The sequence below is a fragment of the Peromyscus leucopus genome, unplaced genomic scaffold, assembly GCF_004664715.2.
Source record: "Peromyscus leucopus breed LL Stock unplaced genomic scaffold, UCI_PerLeu_2.1 scaffold_1281, whole genome shotgun sequence".
Classification (NCBI taxonomy): domain Eukaryota; kingdom Metazoa; phylum Chordata; class Mammalia; order Rodentia; family Cricetidae; genus Peromyscus; species Peromyscus leucopus.
In genome coordinates, this window is record NW_023504426.1 from 3,400 (window position 1) to 30,525 (window position 27,126).

The window sequence follows — 27,126 nt, forward strand, 5'->3', positions numbered from 1 at the left end:
ACCTGGGAAGCACTCATCTTTTCTCTCCGAGCTCAAAAGAACAGTTGGTTTTGTTGGTAAGAAATCACAGGTGGATCTTAATCTGGAGCTGAGTCTAGCTGGAGATGCAGACGGTGGAAGACACACACATCACCCTGAAATGTGTTCGGGGCCTCAGCTGTCCTCGGGCTCCAAGCTTCATCCACATCGCCCTCTGTCGGGCAGGGCTGTGTGCCTTGGTGCTCCGCACCTGCCCCCGTCTTGCTGGTGATAACAGTTTACATGACCTTATGTAAGACATAATTAACACAGCTTTGCTCACTTAGTAAGTGTCCTACCCAGAAGACTATGAACTCGGATATGTTATCACGATGCGGGTTAAGAATTTATAAATAGATGTAGAATATCATAGTCCCTGCTATACTGCAGGTATTCAATTAAAAAGTAGCTACTGCTTCAACTGTGATTTCTTCATAGCTAGCTCTGCGTCGTGAGTCCACATCTGCCCTCCTGATTCTCCTCTCCACATTTGCACACGATGTCTTTGTCTGTCTGCTCCCTCTCTCTTACTGACGCTCTCAGTTTCTCCACACTGAGCTTCTGTTCCTCTGGGAATCTCTGATGCAGCTAACTGCTCCGTCTTCCCAAGATCACATTTGCTTGTTCTGAATAACTCTTGGCTTTTGTCCCCAGGATTCTCTGTGCTTGTAATACACAACTTGTCATTCCCCCATGGAACAGGAGCCACGAGCCCTGTCCTCACTGAAAGGCGGGTCTGAGCAGTGGGACTGGGCTGAATGCCTAGAGAGCAAGGTTCATCTTAGAAGCTGCAGCCCCGGGGCCTGTTGCAACCAGGTGACACCTTGTCAAGGGTTCAGGGATTAGAGACACAAAGGCACAAGTTTGTAGATGGGACGGTGGTGTTGGCTCACAGAGCACATGTGCCGCATGGAAACGGACACCTGACTCACTGAACGTCTCATTGATATGCAGACCCACTCCGGATACTTCTCCAGTCTGTACCCTCATCACCATTTCGGCCCATTCCCGCATCATCACTCCGTAAGTGCCCCTCAAACCTGCCCCGGCCACCATTCTTCCTGCTCCACAGCTGCCCCACATGGCCCCGGTGAACAGGCCAGTGACTGGTTACAGTGGCTCTAGGCTGTCCCAGAAGGATACAGCTCAGAATGTAAGCACCAAGCCACCCTGCTTCACACTCAGCGTTGGGGACCCTCCTCGACTGTGTGGCCTCTTAGGTGATCCTGGGAGTGGGAGGTGAAAGGATTGAGTTTGAGGTCAGCCTGGGCTGTGTAGTGAGTTTCCTGCCAGCCTAAGCTACACACAGGGTAAAATCCTTAAAGAGCAAAAGACTTAGAGCTGTGGCTCAGTCATTAAGGGTGCACACTGCTCTTCAGGGGACTGGAGATGCCAGCACCCACATCAGGTGATTCACGGTCACGTGTAACTCCAGGGGATCCAGTGTCTCTAGCCTTCGTAGGCACCTGCACTTACATACGTGTGTGTACACACACACACACACACACACACACACACACACTCACACTCTTTTAAAAATTATTAAAAACACAAAGAAAACCAGTTAGCAAATATTAATAAGCTAAAGAAAAGTTTCCAGTAGGCAAGGGATGTGGCGCAGTTGGCACAGTACTTGCCATACAAACATGCAGACCTGGGTTCAAATCCTCAGCACCCACATAAAAGCCAGGTGCGGTGGTGCTCCTAGTGCTGAGGAAGTAGTGACGGGACCCCTGGATCTCACTGGCCAGGTTCCATAGGATTCTCTGTGTCAAAGCTAAGGGAGAGAGTGGGTGAGGAAGACGGCAGCATCAACCTCGGGCCTCCAATGTGTGCGTGTGCCCATGAACATGTGCATAGGCACACACCACACCACACCTTTTTTTTTTCCTTGTCGGTGTTCTTTAATCAAAGTCTGACCCTGAAGACACAGCACTCCCATAAGAACCATTGGCAGCCTGACCTAAGTGCCACTGTCTTTCCTCGGGGATTTCCAGGGACAAGTGGCTTGCCCACCTCCCTGGGTACTCGGCCATGGGGCCTGGGCACAGCAGGGTGAGCCGTCTTGTGAAATGGTATTTCTAGTTATGGAGGGACTGGACAGCTGTCCCTCTGTCTGTGGGCAGGTGTGTTTGGCTGGCCAGGCCAACTTTCAGAAAATGTCTCCTCCCACCATGGGTTCCAGGGATCAGACCATCAGGCTTGCGTGACAAGCACTTTTTAATCCACTGAGCCACCACAACCATTTTGGTCTTGGATGAAGGCACAGGAAACATACATATCAAATCTGTGTATGTCAGAGAACCCAGGCTGCTTGCGCCCAGCAAACACAGACCCAGAGGGGATTGTAGGCTCATGCAGTCCCGCTTGGGTTCATGTAGAGAGCACCAGGTCACACAAAGATCCACCATGCCGTGGTGGCCATCTCCCTGGGTAGTGAGGCCTTCCCATACTCTTATGGTACTTGGCTGGGCTGTGAGGTGCCCAGTGAGCATAACAGTACGCACATGTTCTTTTCTAGTACCCAGAGCAGGAGACTGTGAATCTCTTCATCCCAACCCAGGCTGTGGGTGCTATCATCGGGAAAAAGGGGGTGCACATCAAACAGCTGGCTCGATTTGCTGGTGCCTCTATCAAGGTAAGATCATTGCTGCCAGCTGCCTGTCCTCTTGGTCTCCTCTGGTCAGTGCCAGACAGTTCTTACATCACCCAGAGACAGAATCTGCAGAATGTATTTCCAGGACCCTTCCTGTCTGCTCCCATTCTTCATCATAGTCCTTTCCAGTTCCACCAAACAACTACGTTAGAAGAAAGATACTAGTACTGACCAAACCAGGTCCTCTGAGGATTGGCATTGTCCCCTCTTCTCAGAGGATAAAAGAAGGTCGAAGATCCCACCCCCCCAGCTGAGGGGATGCGCTCGAGTGGAAGGAGCATTTGTGCTAGCACTCAGGACATCGGTGCGTCATTAGTCTGTAGCTAGAGTTTTCCTGCCTTGCCCACAGTCAGGACAAATCTTTGTCACCCGCCAGTCCCATAGCCTCTCAGACCAACCAAGTAAACACAGGGACTTATATTGCTTACAAACTGTATGACCGTGGCAGGCTTCTTGCTAACTGTTCTTATAGCTTAAATTAATCCATTTCCATAAATCGATACCTTGCCATGTGACTCGTGGCTTACCGGCATCTTCACATGCTTTTTGTCATGGCGGCTGGCAGTGTCTCCTTCTGCCTTCCTGTTCTTTCTTTTCTCCTCTCTGTTAGTCCCGCCTATACTTCCTGCCTAGCCACTGACCAATCAGTGTTTTATTTATTGGCCAATCAGAGCAATTTGACATACAGACCATCCCACAGCATTAGTCTATGCTTCAAAGACTTACAGACTATGAGAAAACAAATTGAATGAAGAACTTTCTGGAAGGTGCTGACAAAATCATGGGCAGACATGAGCTGATGGCATCACCTGTTAGGAGGCCAGGACTGAGCAGAAGGCTAGGAAAGTCCTCTTGGCTTGCCTCTCTCGGTTGTCAAGGATTGTTTGCCGTGGGCCTGCTTCAAGCCCGGCTGTCAGCTCTGCTAAGACGCTGAACACTGCCGGGAACACTTCCCACTGCTGTGGAAGACAATTTGCTACCATGAGACAACCCTGAATTATGAAACCGAGTCTCATGACTTGGAGAGAAAGAATACTTACACTTTCTCCCTAAGAGCTGGAGTTTTTCCTGCAGCAAGTATGACAGAAAAAAAATAAACAAACAGGAAAACCCAGAACATTCTGAATTGTGCAGAATGAGGACTGCAGTCCCATTGGCAAAGAACTGCACCTTGCTGCACCCTCAGCCTGCATCTGTCTGCTTGCAGTCAGAGACTCGCACTCACACAGGGTGAAGCCTAGACCGGGCGGCTGTGATGCAGACATGCGGTCCTCTATGTCCAGTGGCCTGACACAGGCAGCTTCCTGGCCTAGACAGTGGAGAAAGTGGGGATGAGAACAGGCTGGCTGCATCCAGGAGATCTTTGCTGGTGCTCAGTGCTGTAGTCTGAGATGCTGAAAACCCACAGTGAGACAATTTGGACCAAAGAGCTTTGAGGGGTTCCTTCATCCAAGCCCCACTTTACTGGAAGAAGTGAGACACAGAATAGGAACTGAGCAAGGAACCTAAGTGGGCAGCCTAGGCTCTTAGATATAAATTCCATTGACCTCTAGGATCCTGACCATTTGCTATTGCTGACCACAGCAATAACTTCCCCATTTGCTAATGCTTATGAGAAATGGAGCCCAGGAGGTCTGACTATCTACCCATGGCCACAAAGCTACAGAGTGTGACAGCCGAGACTTGCCCAGATTGTCCTGTTTCTGCTCCACGGCCTCCTCCTCCCGTAGCAACCTTACTGATCTTCAGAGTCATTCCCAGTTAGTGCCTTCAGGGAAACGAAGAACGAGGGAGTTCAGGCGCAGGTCTGATCAGTCCTGTAGGCATTGTTCCACAGCATTCTCAGGACTCTGTGCCAATGGTAAATCTTGAAGTAGACGGGGCTTCCTGCCACCTGTCTCAGGGCCAGCCTGCCCCAGTCTCCATCCCCTGAACAGGCTGCGGCTACCACCAAGCAATAACAGCCCACCATGGAGGGTGGTCCTCGGGAGCTTGCTTACTGGTTACCTATGTCTTCCATTTGTCCTCATGCCACAGAGTAAGTAAGCAAGGCCAGAGGAGTCTCCAGAGGTCTCGATGAAGGGGTCCTTCTTTCTAGATCAGTGCAGGTGACGCCATGCAGTGGATGAGTGTTCCCAAGGAAGCTGGGACACAGCACTGGACCCTGAAGTCCCAGGGTAGACCCTGGCTTAGAGGCTAGATGGGGTGAAAACAGAATCAGACCTCTAAGTGAAGGTCTCCTCTGAGCTTTGGAGATAGTATACCACAGAGCAGAGTGAATGGCACCTCCCTGACCCTGGGTTCCTTCTGCCTGAGCGGCCCTGTAATGGACGATGTTCCACTATCTTTTGTTTGCTTGCTTGAGACTTGGTCTCATAGCCTAGCCTAACAGCCACCTTACCTTGGCGCCTGTGATGACCTTGAAGTCCTGATTCTCCTGCTTCCACCTCCTGAGTGTGTTCTGCTCTTCTGTCACTGTGCTCGGCGGGGCCAGTGCTCTAGAGAAGCTGAGTTGAGAATTGTGTCAGGCCTTGCACGACTCATTGTGTGCTCACCTGTGGCTCCTGGCTCCTCACCCCTGTGTTCCTGATGTGCTTCCCATTTGTTTGACTTTGAATTACGTTTCATTCTGCCATGATTTGATGATTGAGTTTTAATTTACTTGTTTTGTTTTTGAGAGGAGAGGTGTGCGTGTGTGTGTGTGTGTGTGTGTGTGTGTGTGTGTGTGTGTGTGTGGTGTCAAGCTAACCTCTAACATCTAGTCTCGAATTACCGTCCTGTCTCAGCCTCCTCAGTAGCTGGGGCTACTGACATGAACTACCAGGTCCAGCTCAATTTTGTTGTCACCTTCTCCTTTTTCCTCTTCCTCTTCCTCCCCTAAAGATTTGTTTAAGTAAGTCGAGATGTGCTGGGAGAAAATGTAATAAAGACCTTGTCTTAGTCGATGTTCCACGAGTGTGCCGTTCCCTAGACGTTCCACTGTGAACCTCTGGAGGTCATTCTTAATCAAACCATCACTTTCCACTCCCTGACCCCTGAGGTCTTGTAGCCGTATCATAATGCAAAAACGCATTCAGTCCAGCTTCAAAAGTCCCTGTGGTCTATTATAGTCTCAACACTGTTTAAAATTCCAAAGTTCAAAGTGTCTTCTGAAATGCATGACAATCTCTTAACTATAATCCCTATGAAATCAAAATCAAAAAGCAGGTGCCATACTTTCAACATACAATGTCACAGAATATACTTTACCACTCCAAAAGAGAAGAAAGAGAGCATAGTGAGGAAATACTGAATCAAAACAAGACTAAAAACCATCTGGACAGACTCCAAACTCTGCATCTCCAGGTCTGATATCAAAGTGCTCTTCAGATCTCTAACTCCTTTCAGCTCTGTTGACTGCAGCACACTGCTCTCTCTTGAGCTGGTTCCACTCTCCATGAGCAGCTTTCCTCAGCAGGTACCTCATGACTCTGGCATCTCCAACATCTTGGGGTCTCCAGTGAAATCCAGGCTTCACTTTCACAGTGTCACAAAATGGCCTCTTTGGGCCCCAGCACATTGGTGTCTGTAGCTTTTCTTAGCCATGGAGGGAGAGTCCACAGCACCTGACTTGTATCCTGGACTCTAAAGCCAGAACCACATGGCTGAAGCTGCCAAGTTCTGTTTGCTGGTCCTGGAACTTGGCCCCCTCATTCAAATACATTTTCATCAGCTTTCTGTTGTTGATGGTTTTCTTCATGACTAAACTTTTCTTTAATTCCTTTTCACAAGTTGGAAGCATAGCTAGGTAGGATCTTGCCCTGAGGTCACCACTCCCTTTATTTCATTGAGCATCAGGCTTTTCTTGAAACTTTTTATCTCCCTGAGTACCAGACTTATCTCTATTATACTTCCTGGTGCTCCTTTTCTCCTCAAACTGTACATTTTGTATTTTCCCTTTCTCAGCTTGCGCCTTTTCATTATAGATCTGCATGAGAGTGACCACTAATATCCACACAACAGAGTCAGTACTAATCTATCTTGAAATCTCTGCCAGTGCCATTAATCCAAAATGCTTCAATTTTGCCTCAGGCAGATTTTTCTGTGTGTGTGTGGGGAAACAAAAGCAAAAAGCAGCCACTTTTTTTTTTTTTTTTTGCCAAACATCGCAAGAATGGTCTCTAGGCCATTTACTAATACTCTTCCCCTCGGAACCTTCTTGAGCTGGGACTTCACAGTCCAAATTGCCTTCAACACTGTCCGTCATGCTCCTAGTGCTAGTGGCTCCTTAAGCCCTGCTTAAAGCATTCAACTGCTTTCCTAATCCAAAGTTCCAAAGTCCACATTCCACCCCAAGCAGCGTGGTCAGGCCTGTCACTCCCTGGTGCCAACTCCTGTCACAGTACGTGTTCTGTTGCTGTAAGGAGACACCATGACCACCATGGCAGATCTTATAAAAGAAAGCATTCAGTTGGGGCTTTCTCACAGTTCAAAGTCCATTTTCATCATGGCAGGAAGCAGCTAGATACCAGTTGGACAGCATTGTGGACTAACCTTTCCTTCCCTCTGGGCCTGGGGGTTGGCAGAGCCTGTATCTCTTAGGACTTGGCTGAGGGAAGGGGCAAGTTGCTGGAAGGGTGCTCACTGCAGGGACAGGTAGTAACTACTGGCCCTGGGTAGCCAGAGACCCATATTTGATACTGAGAATTACGGTCAGACTTCCTAAGACCCAGGGCAGAGGTGGCACTGTGTGTGGCGCTCAGAGGCAGAGGCTGGTCATCAGCTGGTGTCGGCATGCTCTTAATGCTCTTCTCCGACAAGCACAGGAGCTTTGGCATCAGCATGTTCCTTTTCTCAAACCGCAGATAGCTCCGGCAGAAGGTCCGGATGTCAGTGAAAGGATGGTCATCATCACCGGGCCACCTGAAGCCCAGTTCAAGGTCAGTACCAAAGCCCATGCCGGCCCTGTAGGCTCTGGGTGCCGGGCAGACAGCCCAGAGGAGTTGAGGTGCTGCTTTGCCAGCCTAGTGTCCACTTCCCCTTCTGCTGCTCACGGGTCAGACTTGTGCCTGGTTCCTCGTTTCTCCTCTGTGCTCTGTCTTCTCTCCATGGAAAGGCAGGGTGTCTGTTGGTGCCCAGTTGGCCAGTGCCTCCAGCATGTCTCTGATTGGGTGGCCGTCTTGGGCTTCTCCAGCTGAGAGCGTTAACATGGGTGCAGAGGAGAAGCCTTATGTCGTGGAAGTTCTGGCAGTCTGTGAGGGAATTCTAGCAGCGTTGAGGAGAGTTCTTTTGCGAGGACCATGGCTTTGTGTCTGATGTCCTTCCTCGAGGAACGTTAAAACTTGAGTTTCAAGAAGTCAGAAATGTGCTTTAATTTATAAAAGTTCAGCTCTTACAATGAAAATCACAGGGGACCAAAAGCTTGGCACTGAACAAACAAAATGTGGTATGTCCACAAAAGAGAATGATTTATCCAATGCGTGCTACAGAGGAGTGACCCTAGAGAAATAAGAGCATGGAGGCCATGGTTCCACGTACATGTGTCCAGTAGCAAACCATAGAGAAAGACGTAGCTGCTTGAGAGTGACGGGCAGTCCTGGGGATTGAGCCCAGGGCCTCACACATAGGGGGCAGCAAGCACTCGGCCACTGAGCCACATTCCTAGTCCTCTTCTTTCAGTTTTGATTCAGGGCCTCACTAAATTGCTCAGGTTGGCCTTAGCCTGCAATTCTTTCCCTCAGCTGTCCAAAGGTTGGGATTATGGGCTTGTCCCATCCCTGAGATGGATCCAGAATATTCTGGATAGTGGCGATGGTCCCACAACATACTAACGACTAAGTACATTGATGAGATGATGACTTTGCCAGCATGTGCAAGGCCATGAGTTTGAGTCTCAGCACCACAAAAGCAGCGGCGTGTTGAGACTTACCAGATCCTGTTGCCTCCTTCAGTAACCAGAGAACTGAGCATACAGTGGAGGGGAGTTAAGAATGCCTTAAACAAATGCAGCCAATCACACTTACAGGCACTGGGCATATGAAAACAAGGTGCAGTCTTGGTGGCTCATCGTTGCCCTTGCCTAGACACACACGTTCCTTAGAGGAAGCAGTCACCTGCAGATCACGAGGCTCGGCAGCGTGCACAGATGGTGTGGGGAGTATGGTGGCTGAGATGGGTGGTAGAACTGAGGTGGGTGGGCAGCTGCCCAGAGCCTGGAGGGAAGCCCACACATCCCGTCACTGGGACTCCGAGTTCCTGCACAGCACTGACAGTGGCCCGATCACCAGTCATCTTGTCTTCAGGCTCAGGGACGGATCTTTGGGAAGCTGAAGGAAGAAAACTTCTTTAACCCCAAAGAAGAGGTGAAGCTGGAAGCCCACATCCGTGTTCCCTCGTCCACAGCCGGCCGCGTGATCGGCAAAGGGGGGAAAACCGTAAGCTGGCTCCCGACTCCCTTCACCTGGATGAGTTCCCTGCACTGGCCATGCCCGATTCCCCTCAGACCCTCACTAGCTCCTTTGCTCGCTCTCAGCATGTCTGAGGGCCTTGGGCTGACACGCTTGGGCTCCGGCACGTGCAGGATGCATGAGGCATGGGGATTCCAAGGACAGAAAGGTGATCCGCAGGGCTCTAGCACTAAGGGCCCAGTTCCATGGTGTCAAGTCCACCCTATTCCTGAGCACTATGCCACCCAGCCCTGTTTATATCCCAAGACAAGAAGGCCATCTCCCATCCCACCCACCCCCACCCTCACATCCACATGTAGCAGATAGAACCCGTTGAGACCCCTCTCTGCCTGGTTTCCAAGTTCGGAGGCTGCAGCTGCCCTGTGCTCTCTCTGACGACAGTCTCCAGGGGCCCTCTCACTCCCTACTGCACATCCCATTTTCTGGTTCTTTCTCAAGTCTGGCCATCTGCTCTAGGGGAGTTAGCTCAGCAATAGGGTGAGAAAGTGTAATTTATGTGTTCAGTCTGAAGGTCTCAGTAACACACGTCAGCTGGATCCCGGAGCTGGAGGCATAATTCAGCGATAGAGCATGCACTTATCAAGTATGGGACCCTTCAGCCCCCCAGAGAAAAGAATATTGATCCCTAGACATCAATAGGTTATCTGTGGACACAAGAATTTGGCTTTCTCACTTGGTGAGGAGGTGACTGGAGCAGTTCTGGCCCTGTGATGATGAAGTGACGTTGAGTGGCAGGAACTGGGGTCGGGGAGCGCAGGTTCTAGACGTGGTGAGTCATACACAAGAGAATATAGTTGGCTTGGATCTACAAGTGCAGTCCAAACCCCAGGTACGCACACTGACCGCTCGACAGACTTGAAGTGTGGGAGACCGAGACTGGAAGCGGTCACTGAATCCTCTCTCTCCCCAGCTGTGGGTAGCCGCCCCTCTGAGCCCCTCACCCTGCCTGTGAGCTGAGCATCAATGCCAAGGGCCAGGGCAGGTAGAACCCAGCAAAACGGAGAGTGGAGGATAGAAGTGCATGGTCATCCTTGCCTATAGAGCAAGTTCAAGGCCAACCTTGGCCCAAAGGGAGCAGAGGGGGAAAAGGAAGGAAAGAAGGGGGGGGGGTGAGGAGAGGGAGGAGAAGGAAGTTGATGGGTTTATTCTGAGTCAGACAAGAGGAGGCCATAGCTCCTGGCCAGCAGCCAGGGAAGCAGGTCCAGAAGAGGTCACTAACCTGGGCTCTTACTAGAAGTCCGCACGAGTGTCTGCAGAATTGGAGCATTCAGCCTGAGAGGCAGAGCCTCGTGGAGTTAGGGCTACACTCCCATTTCTCTGACACTCAGCCCTTTGGAGCCAAACCCACAGGAGCTGAGGCAGGAGAAAGGAAAGGGGGCGGTTAGCTTCTCTGTCCACAGCCCAAGTCTCAGGTTCATGGGTGGCGGGGGGGGGGCGGGGCGGGGGGTTGGGGGGTGGTGGTCGTGTTACTCACTCACTTCCTTCTCTGCCTTTCCAGGTAAACGAGCTCCAGAACTTGACAAGCGCAGAAGTTATCGTGCCTCGTGACCAAACCCCAGATGAAAATGAGGAAGTGATCGTCAGGATCATCGGACACTTTTTCGCCAGCCAGGTACTATTCTGTGAGGGCCCTGCCTCCTGCCCAGCTCTTCCCACTAGTTCACGTACTGTATTTGTGTCGAGTGGCCGTGTGCTTAAAGCCCTTCCCGACCACCACACAGCACACACGGTGGAACCCCTCCCTGGCCCCTGACCTCGGGGACTGGAAACCGTTGGTGCAAGGCTCCTAGCATGATGCGCTGGGGTTGGGAGCTTAGCATCGCTTGCCCTCCCAGCCTTCCTCTGAGGAGCCACATGTCCAGCCAGCCCCCAGCAGAGCAGCCAGGTGGCCACGTTTCACTGTGGAAAGTGACTACTCACAAAGGTGTTGTGACGAGGGAGGCCTTGGCGGGTTGGGTGGGTGAGGGAGACCTGCCATGCAGATGTGTGGAGAGGTGGAGAGTTTAATCTCCCCATCCAGACACAGATGTCCACGTGGAAAGTTTGTTATTAAAGGGGGGGAGAGAGGGAAAGAGGGAGGTGCACTCTACCTCTGGCAAGAGTCAGGAGAGAGAACGAAGAGGGAGTTTTTTCTTAAAGAGGACTTTTCATAAGACGACATCAGGACGCTGGGCAAGAAGTCCCCAAGGGGCGGCTCAGAATATCAAGGAAAGGGACCTAGTATTCTGCTGCTCTATTCCCGGTCTCCCCAGAATGCCAAGTCACTGCTACCTTGCACTCACAGAAGCCAGCGCTGCAGGGACATGTGGCCCAGTATGTGGCCTCATTGTCTTGATGCTTTTTGCTGGGCGGGTTTTAGAAGAGGGCGACTGTGATCCTCCTGGAAGCCAAAGGAGAAGGGCAGCCTGTGGTCTCCTGCTTGTATCCGACTCCCAGTTGCTCTGTGGCCAGCTTCCTGTGACTGCTGCCTGGGCCAGTGGCAGAGTTCAGCCCGAGGGAAGCTGTGTGGCTCAGGGTTGGAACTCCTGTTCTTCAGGGCTTTGTCAGGGCTTGTCAGGGCGCTAGTCTCTCCCCTTTCCTGGTCTTTCCAGTGCTCTGGAAAGGGGTGGGGAGGGGAGGGGGCACATCAGAGCTCAGGTGGGAGTGGCAGGGCCTTTGGCCTCTGCCCCATCACTGACCCCTCCTGCTACTCCCTGGCCATCTGCTCCCTGTGAGTTAGAAGCTGCTAGTTCCCCCCTCCCACCCCAGTGCATCCTCCTCTCCCTGCCCCCTCCCACCTTGCATCAGGCTGGCTTGGTGAAGTGAAGAAAAATTCTGCCCCTGGCTGTTGAGCGTGGTCATAAGGGACCTGGGGGAAGTAAGATTGGTCCGAGCACTCAACCTTTCCCAAGTCCGGAGCCCTCTGTTTTCCTGTGGGGGCCCCAGAACTGGGATTGTCTCTTCCCTGTGCCCTCCCTCCCTCTCTCCGCTGCAGACTGCGCAACGCAAGATCAGGGAAATTGTACAGCAGGTGAAGCAGCAGGAGCAGAAATACCCTCAGGGAGTCGCCTCACAGCGCAGCAAGTGAGGCCCCCACAGGCGCCAGCAAACAAGAGATGAATGTAACCCTCCCAACCCCCGAGAGAGACGAGACCAAACAGCCAGCAGATCGGGAGCAAACCAAAGACCATCCTGAGGAGTGAGAAGTCTGCAGAGCAGCCAGGGCCTGCAGACCCCTGCACATCCTGGGATCCAGGAGGCCATAGGGAGGGCCCGGGTTCCCCAGAAACACCAGTTGGCCTGCGCCCAGCTTCCCCTGGCTTCTGCAGGCTTCCAGCCATCCACTGCCCATCCACTCAGATCCCTCCTCGGCTCCCAGGACGCTATCCCTTTCAGTTGAACTAACATAGGTGACTCAAAGCAAAGCAAAATCCACAGCCTTTTCTTTGCTGTGGAACGTTGTCTCTGTACATGTATGTACATACTAGAAGGGGAAAGATGTTAAGATGTGTGGCCTGTGGGTTACACAGGGTGCCTGCAGCGTTAATATATTTTAGAAATAATATATCAAATAACTCAACTAACTACAATTTTTACTCGATTATTAATTTTGTTTTCTTTTTGAAGAGAAAGCAGGCTTTTCTAGACTTCAAAGAATAAAGTCTTGGGTGAGGTCCATTGGTAGAGAAAGGAACTTTGAGCCGCCCACACGAACTTCACTTGGAGGGAAATCTCGTCAAGAACACTTAATGGCAGTTGTGGGTCACCTGTGTCTGTCAACAGAAGGGATACCGTCCCTGAGGAGGGGCCCCAGGCCCTTGTCACCTGCTTACCCCATGCACCCATTTCTCTGCTTCACAGGTTTTAAACTGGTTTTTTTTTTTTTTTTGCATACTGCTATATATTTCTATCTCTCTCTGTTTATCTCCCTCCCTACCTTCCTCTTTGCCCGCCATCCTTCTGAATCCCTTCGTCCTTTTCTGTTCCCCCATATCTATGCACCCCCCCCCCCAGGCAAAGCAGTGCTCTGAGTTATCACATCACACAAACGGAACAGACGCGAAACACACGAACCAGCTTCAGCTTACACTTGGTTACTCAAGCGAACAAGAGTCGATGGCACTTGTCCTAGCGTCTCGGAAGAGGAAAGCGGGAACCCTCCAAACCAACCAGCCAACCAAACAAAGGAAAACTCCAGAAAGAAAGAATGTACTTTGTCTTTTTACATTTTGGTATATAAGCCATCAACATTTAGTGAAATTATTTCTTTCTTTAAAAATTTAAAGTGCAGGAAAATAGCAATTTATACAAGGTTGTTGGCCCAGGGCATTAAATTTACAGATTTTTTTAAAATGAGAAAAACACACAAATAAAGCTACCTCAGGTGTTTTTTACCTCAGCACCTTGCTCTTGTGTTTCCCTTAGAGATTTTGTAAAACTGATAGTTGGAGCATTTTTTATTTTTTTAATAAAAATGAGTTAAAAAAAAAAAAGATTTCAACTGCCAGCCTGGAGCAGGCGGCAGCCCAAGTGTGCAGCGACTGTTCTGACTTGTCTTCCGCTAGCCAAGAGCCTGCGTGGCCTTCTTGTGGACAAATCCAAAAATGTTTATTTTTAAAAAACGACAAAGAAAAACAGATGATATTGGAGCCGTCCTGAATTTCAATAGGGTACGTGCCATGAGGGCTTTTGCGCTGAAGGATGACCACGTCCTGGTTATGTGAAGAAGCCAAGACACCACCAGACTGCAATGCCGATTTCCTCTACTGCAAACAGTGTTCTGTGACAAAAAAGGAAAAAAATATATCCAAGCTAACAAGATCCTGGCGTCCTGGTGTCTTATTTGCTGAGCCTTGTGTCTCCCGGGGGTGTCAGCTGGAGGCCTAGGGGGACAGCAGTTGGACAGTCGGACCCGGGCAGCTTCTTGTCCATCTGGTTCTTGGGAGGGACCCAGCTCGGTGAGTCAGTGTGCAGCGGGCACAGCAGTCTCGCCTGGGGGCTTGTGCTAAGTGCGCCTCTGCTGGGTCCCCGAGGAATGGCAGTTTGTGCGGATCTGTAGAACTACAGGACAGCCTGCACCCCCAGCTGCTGCCTCAGCCTGCCCTGGCAGGACATGTCAGGCAACTCAGGACAGAGGCTCCCCCTTCTAGAGCAGCGGTTCTCACCTTCCTAATGCTATGACCCTTTAATGCAGTTCTTCATGTTGTGGTAATGCACAACCATAAAATTATCTCATCGCTACTTCCTAACTGTGCTTTTGCTACTGTTATGAATCATAATGTAAATATCTGTCTTCCAGTGGTCTTAGGTGATCCTGTGAAAGGGTCTTTCAACAACCCCCAGGGGTTGCGACCCATAGGTTTAGAATTGCTGAGTTGGCCACCTTTCTCCTAATTGTCCCTCTTTAAATACCAGTACAGATGGAAGCTTAAAATTATGTAAAACGGGCATGGTGATGCATACCTTTAACCCTTTAATATAGCTACAGGTTCTGAATTTTTTCCTGGTAAAATTTCTAATGGGCTACAGTCCCCAAAAAAAGTTGTGAAACAAAAATTCAGAAGCAAAAATCAACCCAGTTTTATGTCTCTTTGTTTGGTTCCAGAAGGAAATCTTTTTTTTTTCCCTCCATTTTTTTATTAAGAATTTTTTTTCATTTTACACACCAATCAGATCCCCGCTCTTTCCCCTCCCCATTCCCCCAACCTTTACCCCCAACTAACCCCCCACTCCCCCCCCACAAGAAGGCAAGGCCTCCAGGGGGAGGCACATCCAGTAGAGGCAAGTCCTAGCCCTTCCCCCTGCCTCAAGGCTGCACACGGTGTCCCATCAATAGCCAGAAGGAACTCTTAAGAAGGCTATGCATCAAGGTTAATTAAATTAACAAATTAATGCGTACAGATTATGAAAGGTTATACAGCACTAGATCAGCGCTGGTTACAGCAGCGGTGCTGGTTTGGTGGATGGTGGAAGAATCACGGGTGGAAGAGTCATGAGCCATGGTTACCAGAGTTAGAATGGGCTTTATTAGAAGAGGGGATAGGACAGGAGAAGCCAGGCCTGGCAGAGAGGAAACAGAAGGAGAGAGGTGCACAGAGACAGAGACCAAGAGCAGAGAGGGTGTGTGTGTGTGTGTGTGGGGAGAGAGAGAGAGAGAGAGAGAGAGAGAGAGAGAGAGAGAGAGAGAGAGAGAGAGAACGAGAACGTGGGGGTGCATGTCTGGCTTTTAGGCTGGGACGCATTCGCCCACTGATGACGTATAAGGCGCCAGATGTGCATCTGTGCATCTACAGAATCCTTACAGATTACTCTTTACCTCCATCTCCTCTTAGCTCCCCTACACCCTTGTCTACCCCATATCTCCCACACCTTCTCATCTGTTAGCTTTGTCCTATGTGACTTTCCATGGCTTCCTTTGTAGCCTGGTGGGCTCAGCAGTGGCTATACAACTGAAGACAACAGCTCCCCCTCCTTAAGAATCTATCAATAACCGATAGTTCAACAGGAAGGGGTAGAACGCTGTGAGCCCACCCCCATCCATGACTGTTAGCAGGACTGGTCTTGCGAATGCCCAGGGCAGGCAACCCCAGCGCTGCATTCCTGATTGCAAGGGTGATGCTGTACTAGAGGACAGCATTTAGCAGCACATCTGTGTTCATTGCTGTTACGAATTTGCAGGAGTGGAGAACTCCCAGCTGGCCAGGCCAGGGTATCCCACGTGTGAGGGAAAACACGCTGGGCAGATGCAGTGGGGGCAGCTGCACGTGGAAAGTCATTCACACCCAGGCACTGCATCCGCGTGGACAGTTTATTATAATAGATGGAAAGAAAGGAAAGAGGGAAATGGAGGAAAGATAAGCGAGAAAGCTGAGGTGTGCACACATCATGGAAATGGAGAAAGAACAGAAGAGAGAAGAAGGGGAGGAGATTTTCCTTAAAATGAGGCTTTTATGTCAGAACCCAGGGTGGCCCCAAGGGATGGGTCAGAATATTAACAATTGCTGTTCTATTCACAGTAACTAAGAAACGGAAGCAGCCTAGATGATGAATATATAATGAAAATGTGGTACATGGGGCCAGGGTTATGGTTCAGCATTAAAGGGGCTTACTGCTCTTCCAGAGGACCTGGGTTTGGTTCTCAGTACCCACATGGTTCAAAACTGCCTGTAACTCCAGCTCCTCAGGCAATCCCACACATGTGAGGCTCACAGACACATGAGACTAAAAAGTTTAATAAAAAGAAAATATAGTGTCTATACACTTAATTTTATATGGCTGTTAAGAAAAAAATTATAAAGTCTGCAGCTGATGGAACTAGAAAAAAGTTGTACTAGTGAGATCACCTAGCTCCAGAAAGACACATGCCATGTGGTATCTCTCACATGTGAATCCTAATAGTGATACTCTAGGTTTTTGCCTGTGGAAGAAAGGAAAGTAGGAAGTGGGCATTGGAGGGCAGAGGGGTGGTGCCTTCAGGCATGAAAAATAGAACCACCGGTAAAAAGAAAGGGGAGTATTAGGGGCAGAAAGGTTTAAGCAGGGGACACACTGGGGGACTGAAAATCAAGGGGTCAAGGGGTAAGTGATAGCCAAAACAAGGGGTGTACAAAAAGCTATGTGGAAGTCGGGCGGTGGTGAAGCATGCCTTTAATTCTAGCACTCAGGAGGCAGAGGCAGGCAGATCTTATACATATATGTTACAACCACGCAAATGATTGTTGATGCAGAAGGCCACCCTGATGTGCAGAATTATGGTATAAGAAGAGAAACCTCAGAGTCTCAAATTTGAAAGTGAAATCAGTGAAAATTCTTCTATTCAAAGAAAGGCATGTCCTCTTCTATTGCAAAGGTCTGGAAGTACCAATAACCCAGGGACGAGAGCAACTGTGCCCAAATATGGCTTTCTTAATGACCTATGAAAGAAAATCGGGACACCAATAGGAAATTCCCAGTTTAAGGCAGGGACTGTGTGGTCACAAAACAGTGACAATGAACTTAAGCGCCATGCCGTCCCCCACTGTGTAAAATACATGCACAGCCAAAAAGTTGGGAGCCTTTTCTTCCTAGAACAATTCAAGCTCATGAGCACAGGAGTAGTGACAGAACTATAAAGTCAGCATTCTGTAGTTATGAATGAAACAGCACACGTGCACACACGCGCACACACACACTTTAAGAAGGATTTATCAAAACTTACAACGGAGTTCAGACCAACATAGCCTGCACCGCTGACCACAACCAGCGCCACTAACTGGCACAAGTTGACATTCTGGGTTCTTGTTGCAGTAAAGTCAGCTAAAGGGGGTCCTCGCCTAATAAACCAAACCAACTACCTGAGAAAATCAACTTCAAAACCTAAGTCTTAGTTCCTGGTCGGGTAGCAAGGCACACAGTGTGGTACACATGATAAATGGAGCAAACCACAAAATAGTTTAGATTCTAACATTCTTAAAATAATCGGGGAGCTATGTGAAATGACTCTCTTTGTTGTGAGGGAGACATCCTGATGCATTTAAGTAGAAGAACATGACGACTCATCAGGGTTTTGCTTGCCAGGTTTGACCATCCCCCATTAGAAGAAATAGGTGAACTAAATCAGCATTGTTGCTTTTGTTTTTTAGATAGGAGTTCAATATGTAGCCTGTTGCTGGAGGGCTTCTCTCCAGGTTCCACCAAGCCCCGCAGTCCCACAATCCACGTATAAAATAATCACTCAGACGCTTATATCACTTATAAACTGTATGACCGTGGCAGGCTTCTTGCTAACTGTTCTTTTATCTTAAATTAACCCATTTTTATTAATCTATACCTTGCCACGTGGCTGGTGGCTTACCAGAGTCTTTACATGCTGATTGTCCTGGCGGTAGCTGCAGTGTCTTCCCCCTCAGCCTTCCGCATCCCAGAATTCTCCTCTCTCCTTGTCCCACCTACTTCCTGCCTGGCAACCTACTTCCTGCCTGGTCACTGGCCATCAGTGTTTTATTTATATAGAGCAGTATCCACAGCAGTAGCCCAGGCTGGCCTGGAACCCATTGTGCAGACCAGGCTGGCCCAGAACTTTTGTATAATATTTAAGGGTCCAGCCTTAAATTTATACAAATCCAGGGGCCCAGGAGAGACACTACCATAGGCGGGCATGAATCCAGTTGCTCAGAGCTCTTTAGTTCAATTCGTTTATTCCTCAGTCACCATCATTCAATCACTAGTTCAACTCTCTCAGATCTCTTCATTTCCTTAGTTCCCTCCATCCTCAGTTCCCTCAAATCTTAAATCCCTCAATCCTTCTCCCTCTTCCCCCAGGACTGGTCTATATCCTATCCCAAACAGCAACACCTTATGTTTTGTATACAGCACAAGATTGTAGGGGTCCCACCTAGAGGCTTCCTGGCAATTTTATTTGCAACTCACAAGGGGAGAGGTAAGAGTGGAGTCAGTTAGTAGTTGGGATAAGTCAGAAAAGGAATTTGTATGCTAGAAATATATCCTTACTGTGGTTAGGAGAAAGCATTATGAGTGTATCATAAATGTGTTCAACTATAAACTTACAGGTGATAGGGTAGGGAAAGTCTGTAGGTCACGAAAAGTTAAAACTGTCACTTTTTTCCTCTGCTACCAGTTTCCTGACAGGGCTGGGAAAGAGTACTGATAGCCAGTCAATGTGCATCACAGCTTGAAACACCTGCTGAGAGGGAACTCTCTTTGATCTAAGAGGTTCTCTAGGGGAGGGGGAGAGAGAGAGAGAGAGAGAGAGAGAGAGAGAGAGAGAGAGAGAGAGAGAGAGGAGGCCTTGATTTGCACAAGAAACAAAGCTTATTTGTCTAGTTGGTAGGCATTTGGCCTGTGAGACATGTGGTCTCAGAAAGGATATTTTATCTTAGTTGGGGGGAGGGGCAGTGTTCAGGCATCTAACAGACGGCCTGGTAGCTATCTGTTCCTTGCTTGTCTTTTAAGACTTTGTTTGGGGTTGACTCTATCTTAGGAAGTAGCTCAAGGAGGGTATCAGCAATTGGCAGATACCCAAAACAAATGTTAAAGAGGGGGCCTGGAGCTCAGAGGTAGAAGGTTCTGTCTATCTGACTATCCAGGTGCTTTGAAACGGAGATTCACACACATACACACTTTAGGAGAATTATGATCACAAGGAATTCATAGCAAGGCACAACTGAATATTAAGCCACATAACACCAATAGACGTTGCTGATTGACTTCCCACTCGACTGACCCTTGGCTTTATCAAAGTATAGCTTATAATATACTTCTATTTTATATTCCTATGGCTCGCCACACAGAACTCTGTTTCCCAAGTGCTGGGATTAAAGTGTGTACTGCCACACCTAGCAGAATTATTTGTACTTTAATAACTGCAGAACATATTTGCATAAAGGCTCATTACCCTATATTCTCTTTTTGTCTCTTCAAAATTTTATAAAAAAATTCTTGTAAAACTTCTGTGAAGTTCAAGTCATCCCCTGAGATGATTCATTCTATCCTTCATTGTGCACTGAATAAAGGCCCACTGTGAAAAATGTAGGCATTAAATCCCTGGAGACACAGACCTGTTCTGCCCAGATTAGGATCCCCAAAGAGACCACTGAAGACTGAAGATGTCCAGAATGCAGCAGCAAGGTTTAATTCAGTGCAAGTGCATAGTTCAAACTAGCAGGGAACCCTCGTCCACCACACCCGATGCAGCGAGGCAGGGAGTTCCTCTTTCTTGGGGAAGTTAGTTTTTATAGGCAAAACCCACAAAATTCCTTAGGGGGAGGGGGTTAGTACAGGTCCATCCTTGATTGGTTCAGTTTTTCCTGGGTCTGGACTTTGTCTTATTCTAGCTTATCTGTTTGCCCTGTCAGGAGTTTTACAACCCATCTCTGGGGTCTGGTCATGTTATCTTCGGAGAGGGACATCTTGCAGTTGATTGGTTACCACCAGACATCCTGACTTTGTTCTTTTGAAAACACCTCACTTTACCCTCTCCAGGAGGGGGGAACTGACTCAGTTCTGTTAATTTTTAAGATATCTCTTCCCTCAGCTCTTTTGGGTTTCTGGGGGAACTGTGCCTGGGCCTTTGGAACTGTGTCTGGGCCTTTGGTGGGGGTCTTTCAAGACCCTTAGCCCATGCTGGAAAGGATAATCATTATAGCTCTGGAGAGTGTCTGGCTACAGGCGTATGCTACCATGCAGTTAACACACACCTAAGTGTTAGCCTAGACACCTAGCCTATGACCAGCAACCTAGATCTTAATGATTCCATTTTGTTCTAAGAGGAAAAGCCAAATATTGTATAAAATGTTATATGTAATGATCTTAGTTATAGCCATACCTTAGATTGTGAAGCAATTATGACACTGACATGAAGATATGGTCAGGATCAATGTTAGAGATGATGTATAAAAATAAAAATGATAAAAAGGTATCATATAAGCACAACATGGTATATTTGTTAATTTAAAAATACATACACATAAGCATGAATATGGTGGAAGGCAGCCAGGATATATGCCAAACAATGTCACAAGCTAACTCTGCGTGGTTAAGTTGCAGAATTTTTATTCTTTTCTTTTTTCCTTTAAAAGTTTTTTGAGATTATAATCTAATTACAACATTTCTTCCTTTTATCTCCTCCCTCCAAATCTTCCCATATACCCTTCCCTGCTCTCCTTCAAATTCATGTCCTGTTTTATTTTTATCAATTGTTATTTGCATGCATATATGGATATGGATATGGATATACATATGCATTCCTAAGTAGAGTCTGTTCAGTCCATATAATGCTACCTGTGTGTATAGTTTCAGGGCTGACCATTGGGCGCTGAATCAGTTGGTATGCACTTCTCTGGGAAGGCCGCCTCCCATTTCTAGCCATCCTCAGTTATCTGTATAGTTCTCTGTAGGGTTCTGGCCTCATGGGTTCTCTATGTAGATTGTCATGTCCATTGGTGTTATCCTTGTTCAACTCATGTTTGGACAGTCATGCTAGCCAGATATGACTAGGAGACATAGTCCCACAGCAAACTCCCTGATCCTTTGGCTCTTACAAACTTTCCACTTCCTCTTCCACAATGTTCCTGGAGGCTTTGGCACAGGAATATTTTGGAGATGTATCCATTGGGACTGGGCTCTATAATTGTGCATTTTTATTGCTTGTGGATTTCTCTAATAGTCTCTTTGTGTTGTGAAGAGAAGTTTTCTTGATGAAGGTGAAAAATATACCTATCTGTGGGTATAAGGACAAATGATTATAGGCTTTTGATAGAGATCATGCTAGTTTAGTAAATTAGTGTTTATAGATTCTCTTCCAATAACCATGACATCACTAGCCCTGATTAGCTAACTAAGTTTCCAGTGCCAGGCATGGTTTACCTCTTGTTGAACTTGTCAAGTCCAATCAGAGAGCTACTGGTACCACCAAGGTATGTGTGCCACTACCATATCTTTAGAGTTATCTTGCCATGCTGGTCTTTGATGTGGCTCACAGGTGTCATAGCTGGGTAGGACTGTTGGTTGTCTCCCTCCCTTGGAAGCTTGCATAGTGCCTTCAGATACTATGAAAGCTGGTCATCAGGGAGGGGACTTTTCAAGTCTGTCCCAGCTTGTGCGCCTCCGGGCCCTGTTTCTGCAGTACCTGGTGTCTTCAGCAATAGGGACTTCACACCTGAGGAGTAACCAAGGGAAATTGCAATTGACTGTATGTTTTGGGAGTCTCTTAGACAGCCCTAGACAACAACTCATAAGAGAACTTTTCCTGTATGCTATTGGGGTTTTTGTTAGGTGATCTTTGGCTCTTGGAGGGAGCACAAAAAGTCCAGATGAGAAAGGTTCATTAAAATATATATGTATATTTATACACGCAATTTCTTGTCTTATGGGTTTTTTTTTGTAATTAATAGTATGATTCCTTGTAGCTTTTTCATATGTCCTTGTTTGTTTTTTGTTTTTGTTTTTGTTTTTGAAGACAGGGTTTCTCCGTGTAGCTCTGGCTGTACTGGAACTCGCTCTGTAGACCAAACTGGCCTCGAACTCATAGAGATCCTCCTGCCTCTGCCTTCTGAATGCTGAGATTAAAGGCGTGTGCCACCACCATGTGGCTAGATATCCTTATTGTTATTTGACCCACCTCTCCTCCTTCTGTATATACTTCCTTCTTCAGTCCCTAAAGAGCCCGCCTTTCCCATTTCCCCATCAAATCACTTGTATCCTGCTATTCCCCTTTACCCTCCTTTCACCCTCTTCTGTATTTACTCCCCTCCCCCACCCTAGGGATTCCCTGCTCCCATTTCCCTGGCACCTTGCTAGTCCCCTCTCTATTGTTCCCCTACCTCCCTATCTTGACAATGGTTCTGTTTTACTTTCCTTGTTTCTGTAGTTCCTATAGGCTATGTATTCACATCTGAAGATTGGTGCTAGGAGCCTCCAATAAGAGACCATACGGTGCATGTCATTCTGGGTCTGGGTTACCTCTCTCAACTTGACCTTTTCTACTTCCATCTGTTTACCTGCAAAGTTATTTCATTTTTCTTTGCAGCTGATTAGTATTGCCAGGGTGTATGTGCCACATTTTCATTATCCATTCATCTATTGTAGGACTTGTTTCCAAACAATAAAAACCAGAAGCTTTTGTAGTTTCACGGAGTCCCACTTGTCAATTGCTGGCCTTCAACCTTGTGGAAATGGAGTCCTGTTCAGAAAGTCCTTTCCTACACCTGTATCACTAGGGTATTACTGTTTTCTTCTAGCAGTTTCAGGTTTCAGGTTAAGGTCTTTGATTCATTTGGAGTTTGTTTTTGTGCAAGGTGATAGATACAGATCTAATGTGTACTGCATGTGGACATCCAGTTTTCCCAGCACCATTTGTTGAAGATGCTTCCTTGTTTCCAAGGTTATTTGTTTTTTGTTTTTGAGCCTTCATCAAATATTAAATGGCTGAAGTTATGTGTGTTCAGGAAAACCGAGGTACCCGATGATATGGATTCACAACACACCCCCTCGGTTGGGCATGGTTGTGCATGCCCCGCGGACCTAGTCATTTCCGCCTAGCCATTTCTGGGTCAAAACATCTAGCATGACCAGGACCCGTGAAGCGTGCAACGCAACCATGTGATCTACACGCATGTGTGGAATAGCCGCATGGGCCTGTGTGTGCAGGTGCGGCCCAACCTTTATAAGCCGGTGCCGTGATTCCCGGCTCCATCTTTACTCATGTGTCCTTTCCAAAGGCCTGTGCACCTCTGTCTCTTTACCTTATCTTAATAAAACTCTAGTTAGTGGATTCTGTCATGTTTCATGACATTTTCTCGCAGGGTAAGATCGCCACAAAAAAACAACACCTGATAAATCAAGTAATTTGCACTTGGCATTTGGTCTCTGGGAGCTCCTTTTAGGGTGCTTTGAAGGTATGGAAATTAACTGGCTAAACTATAATAGAGAGTAAATAAAAATACCCTAGGCAGAGGGAAAGTGCTTCAGTCCATCGAGACTGGACCCCCCTGCAGCCATGAAAGGCTAGATTCATTCTTAAGATGCCTCTGAGTCTTCATTCCATGGATCTGAGTGAAGCCACACACCCAGGTTGCAGCCACACATTTGGTGCCCAACGTGGGGCTTGAAGAAAGAAAAGGATCGGCCGAAGGACAGAGGAGCCGGTCATCTTAAGAAGTGGAGGGAACATTCACAGGGTAAGAGGGCTCCAGGATTGGCAGGGTCATGGGGAATTTAAACTCCCCATCTCAGGAACAACAAAATGTACAGTTGCTAAATGCTTGTCAAAATAAGAAGTGGTAACTGCACAATATTTAAAGATAAAAATACAATGGCTCCTGAGACAGGAAAAAAATAATGAAAAAAGATCTTTCTCAATAGAGAAAAATGAAAGAAAGAAAATAAAAAAGGAAGTCTTCCCAATAGAGAAGAGGGAAGGAAAGGAAATAAAAGGAAATTCCCAATAGAAAAGGGAAATTTTTTAATCAAGAAAAAAGGATTTTCCCAGTAAAAAGGGGAAAAATATTAAAACTAGGTCTAAAGATTATAAAGTGCCCGGCCAGCAGGGCTTCAATGGGTACTTGACCACCCTAAGGACGGAATGTAGGGACAGGAGACACAAAGGAAATACACCAAGTCAAGCTTCTGATCAAGGTGCAACTTTATTTTTCTCCAGGAGGGTTTATATAGTTCCTGCAGGGTGGGGGGAGCAAGAAGCTGTTATCTGCATAGAGTGGGGCAAGCTAAAGGGATGTTTGTGTAGGATGTTTACAGGGTGAAAGGGTCAAGGGCTCTGACTCAATGTCCTGTTGCTAGGCAACCTGACTGTAAGATGGTCTAGTTCCCTGTCTTATTGGGGGGTCTGTGTTTTTCCATTAACTAGAGGCTCTGTTCTTTTCCCTGACATCTCCTCCTTCTTAGTAATAAATCTAAGGGCCAACATAAACCAGGTTCGAATGGTCTAAAAGGATGGCTCTGAAAGAGGCTTTGCATGGAGGATTACAGAGGCCCTATCCCTCTAAAGATTGTGAAAAAAGGTCCGAGAGGGAATGTCTCTCCAGACTCAAGCACCATGGGTGTCCCCTTAGTGCAGGAATCAATGGACCGTGCAGTTTTTTGAGGGAGCAGAAATGGGTAAGCGCAAGGCTGCTACTGCACAACCACTATGCAACAGGGCATATAATTCAGGCTCTCGGGAATTTGGGGTACCATGGTTTCCAGCCTGTGCAGTCCCAGCTGCACTCCAATCATGCCTTGAGTGAGCCTTTTTCCCACACACAGTGCAGCCTCCCCCGAGTGAAGGGGTCTGTGTGGGGCATCTCTCGTCAGGGGAAATTTCAACCCTGGAGTCCTGCATATCAAGGTGGTGGTAATGAACCTGGATCTGCCTGGCCCCAGATCTGTTATTTGGCTTCGGATGAACCAAGTGAGCCGGGAAAGTGCCCATGGCCCAAAGGCAAGGACCAGGAGCAGGCCTACAACAGGTCCTGGGAGGGAGGGAAGAAGGGTTGTTAGACAAGGGGAGGCGGAAAACCAATTCTAGAACCACCCAAGCTCTTTTTCTTTTTTCTTTTTCTCCTTTTCTTTTTCTCTTTTTCTAGTCCTTTTCTAACCTTTACCATACTGTCCCTGACTACCCCGATGTGGTCTGTAAAGAAGCAACATTCTCTTTGGGCACAGTACAAAGGCCACCCTGTTGTAAAAAGAGGAGATCCAGGCCTCTCCTGTTCTGTAAAACTACCTCAGCTAGGGAGGAAAGGGATGACGGCAGAAATTCCCCGTTCAAGTTGGGCAATATCCTTGTCTATGGACAGTCAAAGTTCAGAGTAATGTTGGTTGAACAGGACCAGAGAGGCAATCCCTGTGCCTGTTTCCACTGCTCCAGCCCCCAGAAGGACTGCTAAGGTGATGGCAGTAACAGGCTCCCATCAAGGCAGTTGTTTCAGCGTGGCTTTTCTTCCTAGAGGTCTAGGAATTGACCTGAGGAATAATAGGTTAGTCTAGGTGGAAGGGACCTAAGTGCCCTGAGTGTCAACACAGCAACCTGACCCAGTGATCTGCAGGTACACTGCATATGATGGGATCTGTGGGCTTCCTCTGCCATCAGTGTTACAGGATTTTTTAAAAGAGTATCTTTATAAGCAGAAGATTAGAACCAACTGAGCGAGGAAGATTTGGGTCTATGGCACATGCATGTGCCTAGTACAAGGCATCTTCTACCATTGCACCAATGAGGATGATGAGGGCTCCTGCGCTGACCACCCCTGCTCCTGCTCCCGCTCCCACTGCTGTACCCACCGGTCCTTCATGGGTGCCCTCTCTCTGGTGCTGTCCTGTTTGCTGCGCTACCTGCCAGCCACAGGCTGTGTCAAGCTGGCCCAACATGGCCATGTCCACCTGTGACATCAAGGCCAGCAGGTCCGACAAGCCTTTCTGACACTTTGGATGAAAATTCAGCACTGCCCTTGGAAACATGGCCCCTGCTGTCAGACTGGATTTGTGACAAGCAGTGTCCCTGCTCAGCCCAGAACATGATTGACTATGGGACTTGTGTGCTGTGTGAAAGGTCTCACACACAGCTTGCTGTAAAGTTCCCACTGTCCCCCCACAGGAACTCTGAGCAGAGTGATAACAGAGCTAAAGGGCTGGTGGGGGTTGCTGTGGGTGAGGACAGCAGCCCGGAGGGCTTGCTGGAGGGACAGCATTTGAAACAGAAGTTTCCTCAGGAGAGGGGGCTCTCTCTCCTGGGGAGATCAGGTATATTTACAGCTTTAACCAGGCATTCTGGTAACCATCTGGGAGCAGAGTGTATCTCTTTTATGGCACCATTAACAGGATTTAGTCTTTCTATGATGATCAGCAATGGTGTTAATGCTGAATGTTCTCCTACCTCACATCATGAGAATCAGAAGGCTGCTGCCCCCCCCAGAGTCCCCCTCCCCCTGCCAGCCCCTGTGACTCTCTCCCCATGAATGAAGAAGCCAGCAGGTGCCAAGGTGGAAAGGCCCTCCCCTCCCCCCTCCACAGCCCCACAAGCTCCCCTCCCCCCAGTGCCACCAAGACCCGACCCTCCACAACAGCAAGCATCTGGCCCCACCAGCACCCCAGTCCCGGGAACCACCTCCAAGGCCGGCTCCGGCCCCCCTCCCCTATAAAGACAAACCATCACCAACACCTCCTACACTTCCAGATCCTCCACTACCACCCCCTCCAGACCATCCTTACTCTGTTGGAGCAGAAACATGATCTCAGAGACGACCTCATTCTGTACACCAGGCGACTGCCCATCCAGAGACAAAATGTCTCTTGTCCCCTCTAGCCACCCAGGGGACTCATGGTTGCCTCAGCAAATCCTGAAAGCACCAGTAGCTACCCCATGCCCTAGTTCCTAGCAGGCAGGGTTTGCATTTTCAAAGGCCAAGTGTTTGATGTAGGGAATTTTGCCTGTGCTGCATTTGTATCATAGGGGGAGTTGCCAAGAAGTTTCTTTAGCGTCCAAGTTTTTGAGGATGGCTGTTCAATATTTTTTTGAACAACTTCTCGACAATT

The 27,126-nt window shown here is 48.2% G+C and overlaps 1 protein-coding gene and 2 long non-coding RNA genes across 8 annotated transcripts in view; 1 reads left to right on the forward strand and 2 right to left on the reverse strand.

Annotated features, from left to right (window-relative positions):
- On the forward strand, positions 1-13,920 carry LOC114687825 (insulin-like growth factor 2 mRNA-binding protein 2). 2 transcript variants are annotated; one of them, XM_037201737.1, is made up of 6 exons: positions 1-1,041; positions 2,540-2,656; positions 7,519-7,593; positions 8,956-9,087; positions 10,619-10,732; positions 13,114-13,920. In XM_037201737.1, the coding sequence occupies exons 1-6, from the start codon at positions 967-969 to the stop codon at positions 13,381-13,383; spliced, it is 783 nt and encodes a 260-aa protein (XP_037057632.1). In that variant the 5' UTR covers positions 1-966; the 3' UTR covers positions 13,384-13,920. The 2 variants fall into 2 exon arrangements, with proteins under 2 accessions (XP_037057632.1, XP_037057633.1); XM_037201738.1 differs by having other exon boundaries at positions 6-1,041; positions 12,095-13,473.
- Positions 3,366-10,691, reverse strand: LOC119087102. 5 transcript variants are annotated; one of them, XR_005090536.1, is made up of 5 exons: positions 10,599-10,691; positions 10,340-10,473; positions 8,677-8,979; positions 5,076-5,181; positions 3,366-4,870 (listed from the first exon to the last, which is right to left on the reverse strand). It is a non-coding gene; the product is annotated as an uncharacterized LOC119087102 (long non-coding RNA). The 5 variants fall into 5 exon arrangements; XR_005090539.1 differs by adding an exon at positions 9,794-9,880 and having other exon boundaries at positions 3,366-5,181; XR_005090537.1 differs by having other exon boundaries at positions 3,366-5,181; positions 8,767-8,979.
- The window catches only part of LOC119087103, a 17,302-nt gene continuing 1,325 nt past the window's right edge, over positions 11,150-27,126 (reverse strand). The window contains exon 2 of the long non-coding RNA XR_005090540.1: positions 11,150-11,715. This is a non-coding gene — a long non-coding RNA (uncharacterized LOC119087103). The remainder of the gene's footprint in view (positions 11,716-27,126) is intronic.

What these genes read in the sequence shown, in the direction of transcription:
- LOC114687825 (XM_037201737.1), top strand. Translation starts at nt 967, where the DNA reads ATGCAGACCCACTCCGGATACTTCTCCAGTCTGTACCCTCATCACCAT. An exon ending in CATTCCCGCATCATCACTCC is followed by an intron (nt 1,042 to 2,539) that starts GTAAGTGCCCCT and finishes GTTCTTTTCTAG; the next exon opens with TACCCAGAGCAGGAGACTGT. An exon ending in TCGGCAAAGGGGGGAAAACC is followed by an intron (nt 9,088 to 10,618) that starts GTAAGCTGGCTC and finishes CTGCCTTTCCAG; the next exon opens with GTAAACGAGCTCCAGAACTT.